General features: G+C 39.1%; 1 protein-coding gene across 1 annotated transcript in view; it reads left to right on the plus strand.

Annotated features, from left to right (window-relative positions):
- Nucleotides 1-416: 416 nt before the first annotated feature.
- The window catches only part of SLC9A9 (solute carrier family 9, subfamily A (NHE9, cation proton antiporter 9), member 9), a 611,074-nt gene continuing 596,737 nt past the window's right edge, over nucleotides 417-14,753 (plus strand). The window contains exon 1 of the mRNA XM_011958071.1: nucleotides 417-800. Coding sequence (XP_011813461.1) covers nucleotides 626-800 — 175 coding nt within the window. The 5' untranslated portion in view covers nucleotides 417-625. The remainder of the gene's footprint in view (nucleotides 801-14,753) is intronic.

Raw genomic sequence — 14,753 nt, forward strand, 5'->3', positions numbered from 1 at the left:
TGTGAGATACTTGAGCTATGAGGTGGACGTTTCAGGCTAAGCAGTATAATATCTTTTCAGGAGGCTAATATGCTGATCCATTTAGAGCACAGAGGCTGATTGATAACTGTGCTATCAATCCCCATCACTTTGGCAGGTTTTGGTTAGAGAGGAAAGATCTTACATTTAGGTGAAGTTGAATCAGGAATTGGCTTTTGGAACTTAGAAAACGTTGCTTGTGTAAGGCTACCTTTTTTATTGTTAATCTGCGGTTCATATTTATGCAGCTTAAGAAGACTTGTTTGGAACAAGAAGACCATGATTCAAGATCTTAGAATCATTGCTTGCAGATTTGTCCAGTATGAAAGATATTTTCATGAGATGAATCATTTAAAGACATTAAGAGTCAGTGATGAAACCACACACTCTGGAATTTGAAAAGAGACAGGGCTGCTTTAAGAGAGAAACAGGAAGTTGTAACTAGAAGCCATCTGAATACTAAGCCAGGGCAGAATGCTTGTGAAGTAGCAGCTAAAGTGGTAGTGTTTCTTCTGAAATTTTCAGGCAGTCAGACTGCCTTAGGCAAATCTTGATAAAATAGCCCTTATCCAGGTTTTTATCTAAGGAATCCCAAGACGACTGGAGAATGGAGAGACAGTCAAGGATTATGTCAGAAAAAGATGAGTATCAGTTTCAACATCAGGGAGCGGTGGAGCTGCTTGTCTTCAATTTTTTGCTCATCCTTACCATTTTGACAATCTGGTTATTTAAAAATCATCGATTCCGCTTCTTGCATGAAACTGGAGGAGCAATGGTGTATGGTGAGTGCATAAATTGGGAGATTGATGTGAAACTTGTTGCTTGAGCGTAATTAGAGACTTGTGCTCAGATAGCAAAGTACCGAAACTGGAGAAAATGTGCGGATTGAAATGTCATTAGCTTGATGAAAGGTGCCGCAGCGTGATGATTACTAATCTCTTTCCAGACAAGCCGCCGAAATTTGCCATGTCACGAGAGCAAATGTCATAGTCATGTTCTCACACGGCACACAATACAAGTCTGTTGACAGATGCGGGTCCATTGTCATGTGGGGAATCGAGGGCGAGCTGTTTGTTTTTGTAATGATGTTGGGAAGTGATGGCTCTGCAGTCACAAAGAGCAGCCTTCTCTCACCGGCTGCACTGATGAACTTACAAAGTTCTAGAAAAAACATCACTTCAAAATGTCTGGAGTAAATCCTCTTATATCAACTAATTTCAAAAAGAAAACTTGCAGAAACTAACCCCACCCCTCTTATGAGAATATTGTGTCCAAGTCCTTTTTATTTATATGAACAACGTTTAATTTTCTTGTAATAAAAAGTTATAAAGAAACGAGAGTTTCTTTATGCAGTACTTTTTACTTCTTAGCCTGATTTCAGATGTTCTAATTTATGATTATCATTGTTAGTGTTATTTGTTATGTATCTCTCATTTATTTATTGGAGGCCAAGGTGTGGAAAAATATTTAACACCTACAGTATTGCTCTTTCTGGGCAACTTACCATACTATTCCTTTCAGAAAGTTTAACAAAGTCTGACAGAGATTATCTAGTTTGTACTCTCATCTTTTAAAGTAAAATGAAAGACAACAGTTTTCATTAATAAACTGGTGTTACTGATGAAATAGTTGACTTTGCTGCTCTTATCTCAGCCTGACAATGGATAGGAAGTTTGAACACAATGGCAACAGGCAAGGCATTGCTATAATTTATAGCAATTTTGGAAATCCTGAAACCCTTTCCTAAGCCTGAGATTCAAGGTACAAGATCAATGCACATTATATAAGCTAATCCTGTGATGTCCTGATATTAACAGTGTGTAGTCATGATTTGAGAACATAAGGAATCCTAAGCCTTAAGTGGATCCCACTGTGAGATACTTGAGCTATAAGGTGGAAGTTTCAGGCTCAGGAGGCTGATATGCTGATCCATTCAGAGCACAGAGTTAAATTCCTTGGTATTGAGGGTCTTTTAAAAATTTTTTGCTGTATTGTTTTATTTATTTTTTAAAATTTAGTCTCACTATGTTGCCCAGGCTGGTCTCCAGCTCCTGGCCTAAAGAGATCTTCTGACCTTGGCTTCCCAAAATGCTGGCATTACGGGCATGAGCCACCATTCCCAGCCAGTATTGAGGGTCTTAACGGATACAAGAAAACTCTCATTTAAGAGAAAAAAAGTCACAATCAGGTGGGAGAGAAATAGCAAACAAAAAGGAAGTGATGCCATCAGATATGAAGCCCTAGGTTCCTGTCATTTGCCTATCTCCATCGTGAACAGAATTTTTCTCTTGACTTGACTCATAAGTAATCTGCAAGGATATGGGATAGAATCTGAGAAGCCAGAAACAATATAATTCTTGATATCATATTAAAGGGACATATGAGCTTTAGCAAAACTACCCAGATTTAATAGATTGCCAACCTTTATTAGAGGGAAAGATTTCTTCACATCCCTGAATTTGATTGAACTATGACTCATATACCAAGTTCAATGGTGGGGATATTGTTTTTGTAAAAGTTTTGATAACCTACTAAAATTCAGACATATTTTGCATTCACAATACAAACAGTAACTCTTATTTCTGAACCTGAAAAATTCCAGATTACCTTTAATCCTGAAAAACTCTCTGAAATATTTTTAAATTGTGCTTGAAATAATAAAATAATAGCTCATTGACCACTGCTGTTGACGTAGCATTTCTCTAAATTGCTGTTCTTAAGGCAGATAAGGCTTAAAGTTTATGAGTGGAATTAAGTTGGGTTCTCTGATTCCTATTCTTCTTTCATGAGTTTTTAAATGTAAAAGTTATTGAAAAGCAAATTCTGAACCAGTGCAATGTAAAAGGATTATAAAAATTATGAAGATATGCATATGTATATGTATTCTATTATTAGAAATTTTGAGTATCTTTCAGTTATCTTGAACTATATAAATCAATGAAAAGACATATTTTAGTGATGTTTAACTTTTTCTTGGCATAGAATCATAATTGTTAGGATGTCACAGAATTTTAGAGGTTATCTTCTCTGTCCCCTTTATTTTACAGAGAAAGAAGCTGAATCCCAGAGAAGTGAAGGGACTTTCCAAAACTGAATAGCCACTCATGGCTGGTCCATGTGCCTTCACTCCTCTGTGTGTCTTACTAGGGTTCACGTTCACCTGAAAGAACTCTCCCTATGTTTTCTGAAACTACTCCATATGGGTGGCATTCATGACTTGTCACATTTCTTCTTCAGGGATGTCCTAAATGTTATATCTTAAATGCTTATTAGGAACTTTCTGTCAGTAATGTAATAAAATAGTCTGAAACTGCACCAGAAGAACACGATGGGATACTCTAGTAAACACTTTTAATGATAGGGGAAAGGGGATGCCAAGTGAATTAATTGTCCAACAGTTATAAATGAACTTGGAATTCATAGATGGGGAAGGAGCCTCAAAGATCATAAATCCAGCATTCTCATTTTTCAGACAAAGAAATGAAGACTTAGAGAGATGAAAGTCATGTAGTTAGCTGTTGAGGTGGGATTCAACCTCCATCTCTTTACTAAGAGATGCTAAGATATTTAAAAATAAGTAAATTATTGCAATAATTTTCCTGGAGAAAGGATGTGTCTCTGGGATCTGGATGCATCCTCATATGGTTAAGCTTTCAGGATTAGCCAGATTCTCTTTTCCAGGAGGTCTAAAAGAGTGAATTTTCAGCATCCCACACTGTACAAATTCCCTTTTCCATTAGAGGATTAAACTCATAGCTTTTGCAAGAGCAGGGGCCATGCTGATAACCAATGGGGAAGAAAAGAAACAAAACTATGTTTAAAACTTAAGCTTTTTGAGCTATGACTGTGCTACTTCACTCCAGCCTTCACTTGAGCCTAGGTAACAGAGACCCTGTCGAAAGAAAGAAAGAGATAAAGAGAGAAAGAAAGAAGGAAGGAAGAAAAGAAAGGGAAGGGAAGGGAGAAAAGAAAAAAAAAGAAAAGAAGAAAGGAAGGAAAAACTTTTAAAATTTCTTATTCTTTAGGATGTGAACATTTGAGAGTAGACTGTAACAGTCATCTCCATGCTACACACACATATGCTTGTTATGCTGGTAATGAAACATGGTGTAAGATTTAGTGGACCTGAACATAATGCTTATCAATGAATTTGGCTAGCAACTCCCCTACTCCACCGAGTACTGCTCTTGTTCTCACTATTTGTATAATGTATCACTTGTCCTGTATCGAGAATGATAAATGTTTTTCCCCAGCATCAAATTTCCTATAATACTTCAGCCTATCTGTCATCTGCATTTCTGCCAGTATTCCTTTGACATGTGTCAAATGTTCTTTAGAAGACTCAATAGATGTTGAGTCTATTTTATCAACATCCCTGAGAGTCCAATTTAAAAATTCTAGATACCAGGGGCTTAAAAAGTGAGCAGTTTAAAAAATGCAGAGAAAAGTTATCAAGCAGCATGTTTAATGGTCTTATATATTTATTGTTAGAAATAATTTTCAAGTTGTTAACCTTAAAATATATGAAGAGTTGTAGAGACCAAGAAAAATTGTGTGGCATTTGGCTAGACTCTGTGTCAATCAGAGATACATATGGTACTCCAAATAGTATAAATAATCCATTATATAAAAAATATTTTTTCTTGTTATTAAGAGTCATAGGAAGCTTATAAAAAATTAGTGGCAGCTTTATAACCGTATTTTTGCTTCACCAGGAACAGTAATGGGTAATCTATTACGATATTCGATGGTTCTCATTTCAAAATTGAAGGATTAGAATCCATAACTAGTTTAAAATATAAGCCATAATGATATTAATTTACATTGGACTGAAAGCATAAATGACAATTAGTGGTTAAAATATTGATTGACAGCAGCTGGTGCACTTAGTACCGCTCACTTGGGGCCTGTATCCCCTGTTCAGTGCTCTTAAAAGAAATTTGCTCCTTGCTCCCTGATAGCATTAAGAATTCCATTATATATCACTGGGGGCTGCCATACTTTACAGGACATTTATAATCCTGTGCATTTGAGGTCTGGGATCTGAGCTTAGGGACGGAGCAATTTAAACCTCTTAGATTTCTGCCTTTGATTTCCTGGCCTTCCCATAGAAGTTAGTCTCTGAATTCATGTAAAAATTGTGGCCACTGTTTAGTGGGCAAATAACAAATTTCAAGGCACAAAGTTTACATTTTGAATTCATTAAACTATTCCATATTAAAGCGTTTTCTGATTCTTTAGGAATGTGCTTAAGAGTTAAATAGGATCAATTTAATTCACTCAACAGAAAGTTTTTCAAGATTTAAAGAAAACACAATTACATAGTGAATCATCAAGGTTTGAAAAATTATCTTCTCTGAAAAATCTTCTACAGGCATTAATTTCTTCCTCGCACTCCCTGCAGGTTCTTCAGGATTAAATTGGGTTGTTGGACATGTGTGGCTACACCCTCCTGATCCATTTTACCCTCTTCCAGGACAGCCCAGCCTCCTTGACGCCAGGCCTATGGGAGATGCTTCCTGCTATTTCACCCCCTTCCCGCTGGCTGAAGGTCCTTCCAAGGCTCTACTTATTCCACTGTGGCATGTTTTATAGAGAAAACATTGATGTGCTACCCTGGAGATTTAAGTTTCTTAATCTTGATGATTTTTTTTTTTCAATAGCTAGATGCATTATTTTGGGCAAATGATGTAACATCTGGCCTTATTTTTCTCATCTGTAAAATGGGGAAGAAAGGAACAGATATCATACATCTCCCTTCCAGCTGCAAAAGTCCTTCAAAATTCCGGCCAAGACTGAGTTCAACCATCAGGCATCTTTCCACCACTGCAGCCCAAACCAGAAGCTTTCCTTCCAGAACATGGCAGCCTATAATAATATCCAGTCCTTTCTCTCAGACAGGATTTTAGTTAGTGTTATTTCAGCACTGTTAGTACTTCCTGCTTCTGCTCTGATTTTGCAAGGAGTGCTCAGTAAATTCTGTTGAGTTCCTGTCAGAAAGGTGAGGAGAACAAGTTAAACCACCAGAATAGTGAGGACTGGCTATGTATTCCACAGTTTGCAGATACATTTTTTATGAAAACAAGAGTAGCTCTGGTTTAATTTGAAGGGCTCTGCAAGAAAGGTAATCAGGATTAGGAGCCCAGCATACCAAACTTCTCCCTTTTGGTGTAAAAAACTTGATTTTTAAGGAACTCCAGAGATTTGTGCAATGTTTTCCTCGTGTTGATACATTTGCCAGAGAAAGGTAAAATAATGGAAGAATGAAAGGCATACTGCAGTCTGTATGTTTGTTTGTTTGTTTATTGAGACAGAGTCTCACTCTGTCACCCAGGCTGGAGTGCAGTGGCACGATCTCGGCTCACTGCCAGCTCTGCCTCCCAAGTTTAAGCCATTCTCCTGCCTCAGCCTCCTGAATAGCTGAGACTACAGGCGCCTGCCACCACGCCCAGCTAATTTTTTGTATTTTTAGTAGAGATGGGGTTTCACCATGTTAGCCAGGATGGACTCGATCTCCTGACCTCGTGATTTGCCTGCTTTGGCCTCCCAAAGTGCTGGGATTACAGGCGTGAGCCACGGTGCCTGGCCTGTACTCTGTTTGTTTTTAAAAGTTGATGTTAAGAAAATAGCCAGGTCAGGTGCTGTGGCTCACTCCCGTAATCCCAGCACTTTGGGAGACTGAGGCGGGTGGATCACCTGAGGTCAGGAGTTCAAGAGCAGCCTGACCAACATGGTGAAACTCTGTCTCTACCAAAAAATACAAAAATTAACCAGGCATGGTGGTGGGCGCCTGTAATCCGAGCTACTCGGGAGGCTGAGGCAGGAGAATTGCTTGAACTCGGGATGCGGAGGTTGCAGTGAGCTGAGCTTGCACCGTTGCACTCCAACCTAGATGACAGAGGAAGACTCTGTATCAAAAATAAATAAAAAAAATAGCCTCTGTATTTCGAATAAATAAACTAAATAAATGAATAAACTATATATTCTGAATCTCAAAGAAGCTATAGATGAAACTTTACTGTGAACTACTGTGGTGCCTCGAAGGTTCCCCCCTCAGTGTTTGAAAGGCTAATGAATGTGCATATCAAGAAAATAGATATATGATTCAAATTATTTATGTAGATATTGTAGACAATCTAAATTGTATTAATGTTATATAGTTAACGAAGTGGGGATATGGAGAGATGACGTTTACTAAACATCTAAAATAGATGTTTGTTAAACATCTATTATGTCAAAAAGTTGATACACGAAAATAAAAATAGCTAACACAAATAGCATTCCTGATATAAACTATGCTGTTATAAGCACTTTACATTTAAGCACTTTACACTTTACACTTAACTCATTTAATCCTCACAACAACCATTTTTTAGGTAGGAAAACTGAGGTACTAAAACATTAAGTAACTTGCCCAAAGTTGCACATCTACTGAATGCCAGGGCTAGGTCTCAAACTTTAGCAGTTTGGCTTCATGTGGTCATCTGCTATCTAAAATGTGTGTGTGTTTGTGTGTGTGTGTGTAGGAGGGAGTGTTACCGTTTTCATGTTACAGATGAGGAAACCAGCACTGAGAGACAGAAAGTAACTTGCTGATAATCAACAGGGCTGTACTTCAAATTCAGAACATATAACCTCTGTTCTTTCACCTCTATCGCTTATGTAGTCCTAGAATAATTGCTGTTTTTTAATTAATTGCTCTGTGCCAGATGATGGTACCTTAGGAAGTTTACAGAAGAGAGATAGAGATTGAGATATGTAACTATATACATTATCACTAATCCTCACAACAACCATGCTGAACAGGCCAGATCATCTTTAGTTTGCATATAAGGAAACAGAAACTCAGAAAACTTATGACTTAACCAACTCTGCCCAGAATAGTTGGCAAGAACACTCCTTTGAAAGCGAGCACTCTCAAATTCTGGCTGCAGTCGTTCTCTCGTCCAAGTCTGCTCTTGATGTGTAACTGTCCCATGAAGTCAGGGTAGGGAATGATTCAGGGCAAAGGTAGTTAAGTTTCTCCTCTGCCTGGAAGCCTCAGAAATGTTCCACTGTCTATAGCGAAAAGCCCACTGTGGGAAACAGAATGGGAGCAATACTGCAAAAATACATCCATATTAAGTAGCTGGAGTTGAAATATTCCAAGCCTACCTGGAAACACCGTCCCAGCTTGAGGGATAGTCATGTTGCAAGTTCATGTTCTTTCTGGTTTTAAATGCCTAGGGTTGAAACAACGGGTACGACAGGTACTATAAATAGTTTGAGAAGGGACTGTGAATGTATATAAATCATGCAAAACAGGCTTTCATCATATGTTAGTTAAACTGAATTTAATTTTTGGAAGAGACTGAAGGTAGAACCATTAACTATGCTTCTGGGTTTTCCAAGCTCTGAAACCTGTGTGCATGAGCCCAAGATGGTATGAATTTTGATGGAATTTCAGGACTGTGAGGACTCATGTTGGTAGGAACTATTGTCTCAAAGGACAATGCTTCTCAGTGTGTTTTCTGTCCAGCACCATCAGCAGCACCGGAGAACTTGTTAGAAATGCAAATATTCTGTTCCCAGCCCAGACGCAGGGAATCAGAAACTCTGGGGTGGTATCCAGCAAACTGTGTTTTAACAAACTTTCCAGGAGGTTCTGATGCAGTGAAGTTTGAGAACTACTTTGCTAGGAAAATAAAATTGAAATGTTGTTCCTAGTTTCATTTCCTCTGTTTTCTCTTATTTCTTTCTTATCCCATTACTCTCCTATGGTGAAAGGGGGAGGGTTGGAAGACCATCTCCCTTTACTAAAGAGTCTTTCTTTCACTGTCTATAACACTTTGTAAAGTCTCCACCTCTGGTTTGAGAAAGAAATAAACTGTGTTGTATGAACATTACAAAGTAAGAAACCATTTGTTTATTCAGTATATATCTAGTTAGACATCTCTATCTCTACATTTCTTCTGTCAACTTCCTAAGATGATTGCAAGGAAGGGTGTTAGCTATATATAAGCTGATGGCTGAGACAGGTTCTAAAGAAAAGTTATCTATTATACTGTTAGAAATCCCAGAGTTTTGTGACGTGTGTACATTGTGTATACGTGTATGTGTGTGTTTGTATGTGCTTGCATGTGTGTTGTGTCTATGTATGTGCATGTGTGTGTACATGTGTGTTATATATGTGTGCATGCATGTGCTTATGATGTGTATGTGTGTGTTGTTTGTTGTGAATCAAGGATGGATTGTGGGCATTAGACACCCCACTCTGATGGAGGATCTGATGGTTGGAACTTTCTGGCAGTTTTCGTGTGACTCTATCCTGTGAGAAGAGGAAAACTTTGAACAAGGCATCACAAGGTGAATTAGCTTCATGGACTACTTTCTACTTTGGAATTTAATAAGGTTCTCTTAATTGGCAGGTGCTCCAGATCTGTTCTGAAATCATTCTGGGACTCTTCACCAAAACAAGTTGATGGTGAGCTAGCACAGAGCAATAAATTGTGACTTTGTAGCAAGACCTATACTTTCCTTAGTTTTTTTAATTTAAAAGGTTGGTGGGAGAACAGAGAAAGAACAAACTCCACCACCAAAAACAGAAGGCATTATATGTTGTTACTACATTATATGTTGTTACTTTTTGTTCCATCCCTGATTAATCTCAGAGCAAAACTAAATTGCTAAAAAGGAAAACATTAGGAAATGCATTTAGGTATTTGAAGTTCAAAACCATATTATCTCTCTAAATTCGTGTTCTAAAAGACTTTTCTAAAATGGGAAGGGATAAACATCAAATAAAAAGTTAAAAATTTTGTAGACGCAGTTAAAATATGATCTTTGTGAATATTATCTTACAGTTAGATGTTGTTTACTGATTTTGTTTCCTTAGATTATTTTTCAGACTATTTCCTTCTTCTTTATGCTCACATTTGAATTCCTAGTTCATAATTTTTTAATCTGAGTGACTGAAATAATAATGTCACAGATTCCCTGCCTTAAAGTCTTGTATTGTACAAAGTTCTAATGATGGTAAAGAACATTCCTCCTTGAGCGTTATTCCTTTCATCTTGAAATTCCTCCACTCAGATGTTCTAAATTGTCCCTTATGTAAATATAAACTAAATATAATGTTAACTTCCTCTCCGTGTCTTCTCTGTCCCTCAATTCTCTTTTCTGTCTTCAAATAATTATCTCTAAATGCTATTTTCTCTACTCTAAAACAGAGCAAATCTGCCTCCCAACGAGGAACTCACTCGGTTTTTCCTCAAGACCACCTTGCTAACCACTCCTCCTGAACACTCGGCAGTCCTCTGTTGTGCCAAGGCCCTTTGCCTGCACTGCCCTAAGTGCCCATCCCAAACTGCTTGATATGCATAATCGACACTGGGCTCCTTGATTTCTGTATACCTCTCCCTAAAACATCATACCCTCTTCTCTACTTGGTGAAGTCTTACACATCCTTGAGAACCTCTTCTATTAAGTTTTTCCAATACTGTAGTAGGTGGGGTTAGTTGGTCTTTTCTTTAGGGTCCCTTAAAACTTTGTACATTGCTTTGTGAGAGGAAAACCAATGGCTTTTCTATCTGTTAAGATGCATTCAGTTTCAAGTAACAGAAACCCTGAGAGAAACAGAATTAAGCAATAAAGACATTTATTATCGCCCATAACTGGAAGTCCAGAGAAAAGTAGTCTTCAAAGCTATTTGATTCAGCACCTACTTTTGTCATCAAAAACCCAGGTTCTTTCCTTTTCTCTGTTCTTCTACCTTCAGTGCTGACTTTAACATCAGGTTGGCAGTGAAGTGGCTACAGCAGTGCCTGGTGTCCTAACCGGGCCCAGTAATATACTGGAAAAGAAGAGAGCTCATCTCTTCTGTGTCTCTTTTGTAGGATGTGAAACCCTTTCTAAGAAGCTCCCTAGCAAATTCCCTTCACTTCTTATTGACAGGAATAGGGTCACGTACCCATTCCAGAACCAGTTATCAGCAGGGAGAGTGAGAACATCCCTGGAGCTGGAGTGAGTTCAACTTCCCCAAAGCATACGGTTATGTGTGGAGGGGTGGACAGCAAATACACCAGGACTTTGTGGGGTAAACAAGGATAGACATTGGGCTGGCAATCAATAGGACCTGATACACTTACCAGGCTGAAATATGGTGTTATATAATATTACATAGTTTGAGGTTATATCTTCTTATTTTAGGGAATTGGCAATGCCTCATTAATCTAGATTATTCTTGGTAGCCACTCAATGCAGTGAGAGTGAAAGAACTGCAAAACTCAGTTCTCCTACAATCTTTATGTGTTAACTGCATTTGCTTTAGACTCCTAAATTCTTCCAACATCATGTAGCACTTAAATATAGACCTTTGTAACAGTCTAATTAGGCACATGTATACAGTTGTGCTTGTTGCATTGTGCAACTCTGGGGAAGCTCTACTGCTATAGGAATGGAGTCTAAAGCGATCTGGCCAGAGTTGTGCCAAGCAGCGGGGAACTCTGTGATGGTGTCGACTGGACACAATTATAGTGCTGAACACAGCCAAAGAGATTAAAATCCCCTTAAAACACTTTTGCGTTTTAAAAAACATTCTGAAATCTGCTTTAAGCTTTTTTAAAAAGTAAGTCCCTATCTTTTATTTCTCTAAGAAAAGCCACTTTAAGAAAATGCTTCAGCATCATGTAGAATGACCATCAATAAGATGCAAGGGAAATTGGTTATGAAATGCAGACTTCATATAAAAAAATTAGTAAATACTTGTTATACCTTATTCTTACCGGAAATTAGGATGGCAGGATTTGGCAGAAGGGAAGGGGCTGGTAGGTTAAGATATTTTAATATTTAAGGACAAAATCATATTTTATTCATTTTTATAATAACTCCTACAAGTCCTAGAGCAATGCCTTGGGTGTCTGCAGCCTAAACAGGTAATAAGGGAGTAATAGAGTAAGGGACTGGTGTTTTTCTCTTATTTTCAATGTGGATAATAAAATGAGAGTCAGTTCAGGAAGATAAGTCTCATCTTTCTAATGTTTCTTGGTTTGAGTACTCCTGAGGCTGTTTCCTCCTTCTGTCCCCTCTCTTCTTTCTTCTCTCACAAACATCATGCTATCAACTGTATGCCATGCATGTGCTATATAAGAGCTATGTTGAACACTCTGCAAGGACAGGGACATCACAGCATTTGGTGTGATGTTCCTTCTTTGTGACACTCAAAATGTTGGTAACTGACTGACTACATAAACTCGGAGGATCCTTTTCTTCTTGACTCCAGGGGAGCTTGTGGACTTGAAGAAAGTTGGGCTACAATTCTGCCCAAAGTGCTTGGCTTTTCTAGAGGAAAAAAGATGAAGAGTAGCACAGAGCCTCTACCTTTAACAGTCTCATCATCTAGTTGGGGAGAAAAAGACAAGATCTGTAAAGCGGCACCGAATAATATGCCTTTATAAAGCTGGCCTCTAAAGTGTGTGGTTCAAACAATAAATGCTGTCAGAATGCAAAGATGAAGGAGTTCAATGAGCACAGACTTTATCAGGGTTCTGGTGCCCACAGGTAGGACTTAAAAGGGACATTTTAGGATAGTGAGTGCTTTAGGAATGAAGTCTATTGTCCATGCTTTCTGTGGGACTTGTGTGCTGTGGAGAGAAGTCAGGGTTCACGAAAGCACAGGTACACCCTGCTGTCACCCTAGGTATCCAGACGCCCAGACTTGAAGGAGCAGGGGATGCATCTAGACTAGAGTTCCTTCCTAGAGAAGGAGATGCCACCAACTGGCCAGGGGACAGATCTCAGAGAAGTGTTCTGTATGTGGCACCTGCAACCTGGGGCCAGGGCTGTTTGCACATGGACTGGGTGGGTATCCCTTTGCAGGGGCAGGCTGGCTTCTTTTCTCCTCCAGCAAGAAGGGGTCTGGTTTCATGGTTTACCAACAAGAGTGGTGCTTTTGTACTGTTCATAAGCCATGGCAGCCAGTCTCCTCTTTACTTCTTCTGTGAACAAATGATTTCTGCTTTCTTAATCTTGTATCTTTGTGTGGTATAAAAACAACCCACTCTCATGAACATTTTCTTTCTACTAGCAGTCCTACTTTATCTGTCACCTACTCATATACAATATTGTGTCAGTGTACATTAATTCAACACTCCATATTTCTGTCAGCACATGGCAAAACACTGAGTAGATGTTTCGCTATAAAAAGCATTATGAGGCTCTATGGGTAAGTAGCCTCTGACAAATAAGGATTTTCCAGGTGCTGCTACTGCAGCAAGGGTGCACAAATGAGTGCATGGGTTTTTAACCAGATGTGCTAGGAGGCTGAGATTTTCGCACTGGCTCTTAACATTTGGTAAGATGTTGTTTCTTCTCAACCCTTGGGGTCTGGGGAAAAGGAGGGCTGAAGCCTTTTGGCAAGTGTGTTAATTTGGGTCCTCCAAGAAGCAGATGCTGGAAAGAGATTCATTGTACAAAAGATTTTCATTCCTTTAGAGAATGTGGGGAGGGAGCATGAGGATGCCAGGACAGCCGTCAGGTTTTGATGCAGGCCCAATCCTGTGAAGCGAGGAAAGGAAGGAAAGCTGGGTAGGAAATCTTTAAGCTGTGGTGCAATTCTAAGAAAAGTTTGGCAAGATGAATGATGGGTCCCTGAGCCATGGTTGCCCTTCAGAGGAGTCCCCATCTCCCTGCCTTAGTATCCCTGCTGTGTTCAGTCATCGGCTGGGAGTCTGACCTCAGTGTGAAAGTGGTGATGGATTCCAGAGCACAGAAGCTGAGACCACTGGCCAATTGCCTCCTCAGAGTGGGAGATCTATCTGAGAGGTACTGTTTTCATGAATATTACATCTGGTCACCTCCGCCACAACGGCGGCAAGCAGCTTCCTCCGTTCACTTCAATGTGCTTCTTCTCGAAGGATGAGGCCAGAGCTGGTGCAGAGGGATAGTTAGGGCCATTTAGGTTTGGAGGTCTTGCATGAATTTAACCACTCTAGGTACCAGGCAGTCATTATTATGACAAAGACTTGCTTTCTCTGCTTGGGAAGTAGTAGTGGACACTTCATATTTATTTCTTGTTGTTTCACTGAAAGCATTTTCTAAAAAAGAAAAAAAATGGCTCACCCGCTGGGAATTTCAAATGACGTTAATATGGGTTCTTTCCATTTAGGCCCCATGCGGATAGTATCTTGTGCTTCCCTTCTTTGTAGAAGTAGAAAGAGCAGTAATGGTGTCATTTGTGGTACTTGCTGAATAACTTTTAGGAATTAAATCCTTTCTAGGCAAAGTGTGTTGGAAAAATGATGTTCTTATGCAAGCACCCTAAGCCATGTAGAGTGTAGATGAGCTATCTTCCCTTCTTGCTCCTGGCTAGTTTTATTGTCGTCATTCAACACTGAGCATTGAAGGTTGCCTACTGTGCTGTGGTGGATGAAGCACTCAGTAAGGGTTACATATCTATCACTTATTTTCTCTTGCTCCCAGAGATTAGGATACAATTTTTCTAATTACTCTAGAGGAGTCAGCCAAGCACTGAAGCAGGAATAATAAAATAAAAATAATCTTTAAAGAAATCTGTTTGCATTTTCATCTCTCACTGATTAGTTCTCAACATTGTTGCCAAAGTGTTGGTGGTTACATGAAAGTCTGATCGTTTTACTCTCCCCTGCCTAAAATCTTTCAGTAGTTCTCCATTACCATTGGGTTAAAAATCAAAACCTCTCAGCAGGAGAGAGGAGCCTCTTTACGACCTGGCTCTGCCT

The sequence above is a fragment of the Colobus angolensis genome, unplaced genomic scaffold (assembly GCF_000951035.1).
Source record: "Colobus angolensis palliatus isolate OR3802 unplaced genomic scaffold, Cang.pa_1.0 Scaffold46, whole genome shotgun sequence".
In the NCBI taxonomy this organism is placed as follows: Eukaryota; Metazoa; Chordata; class Mammalia; order Primates; family Cercopithecidae; genus Colobus; species Colobus angolensis.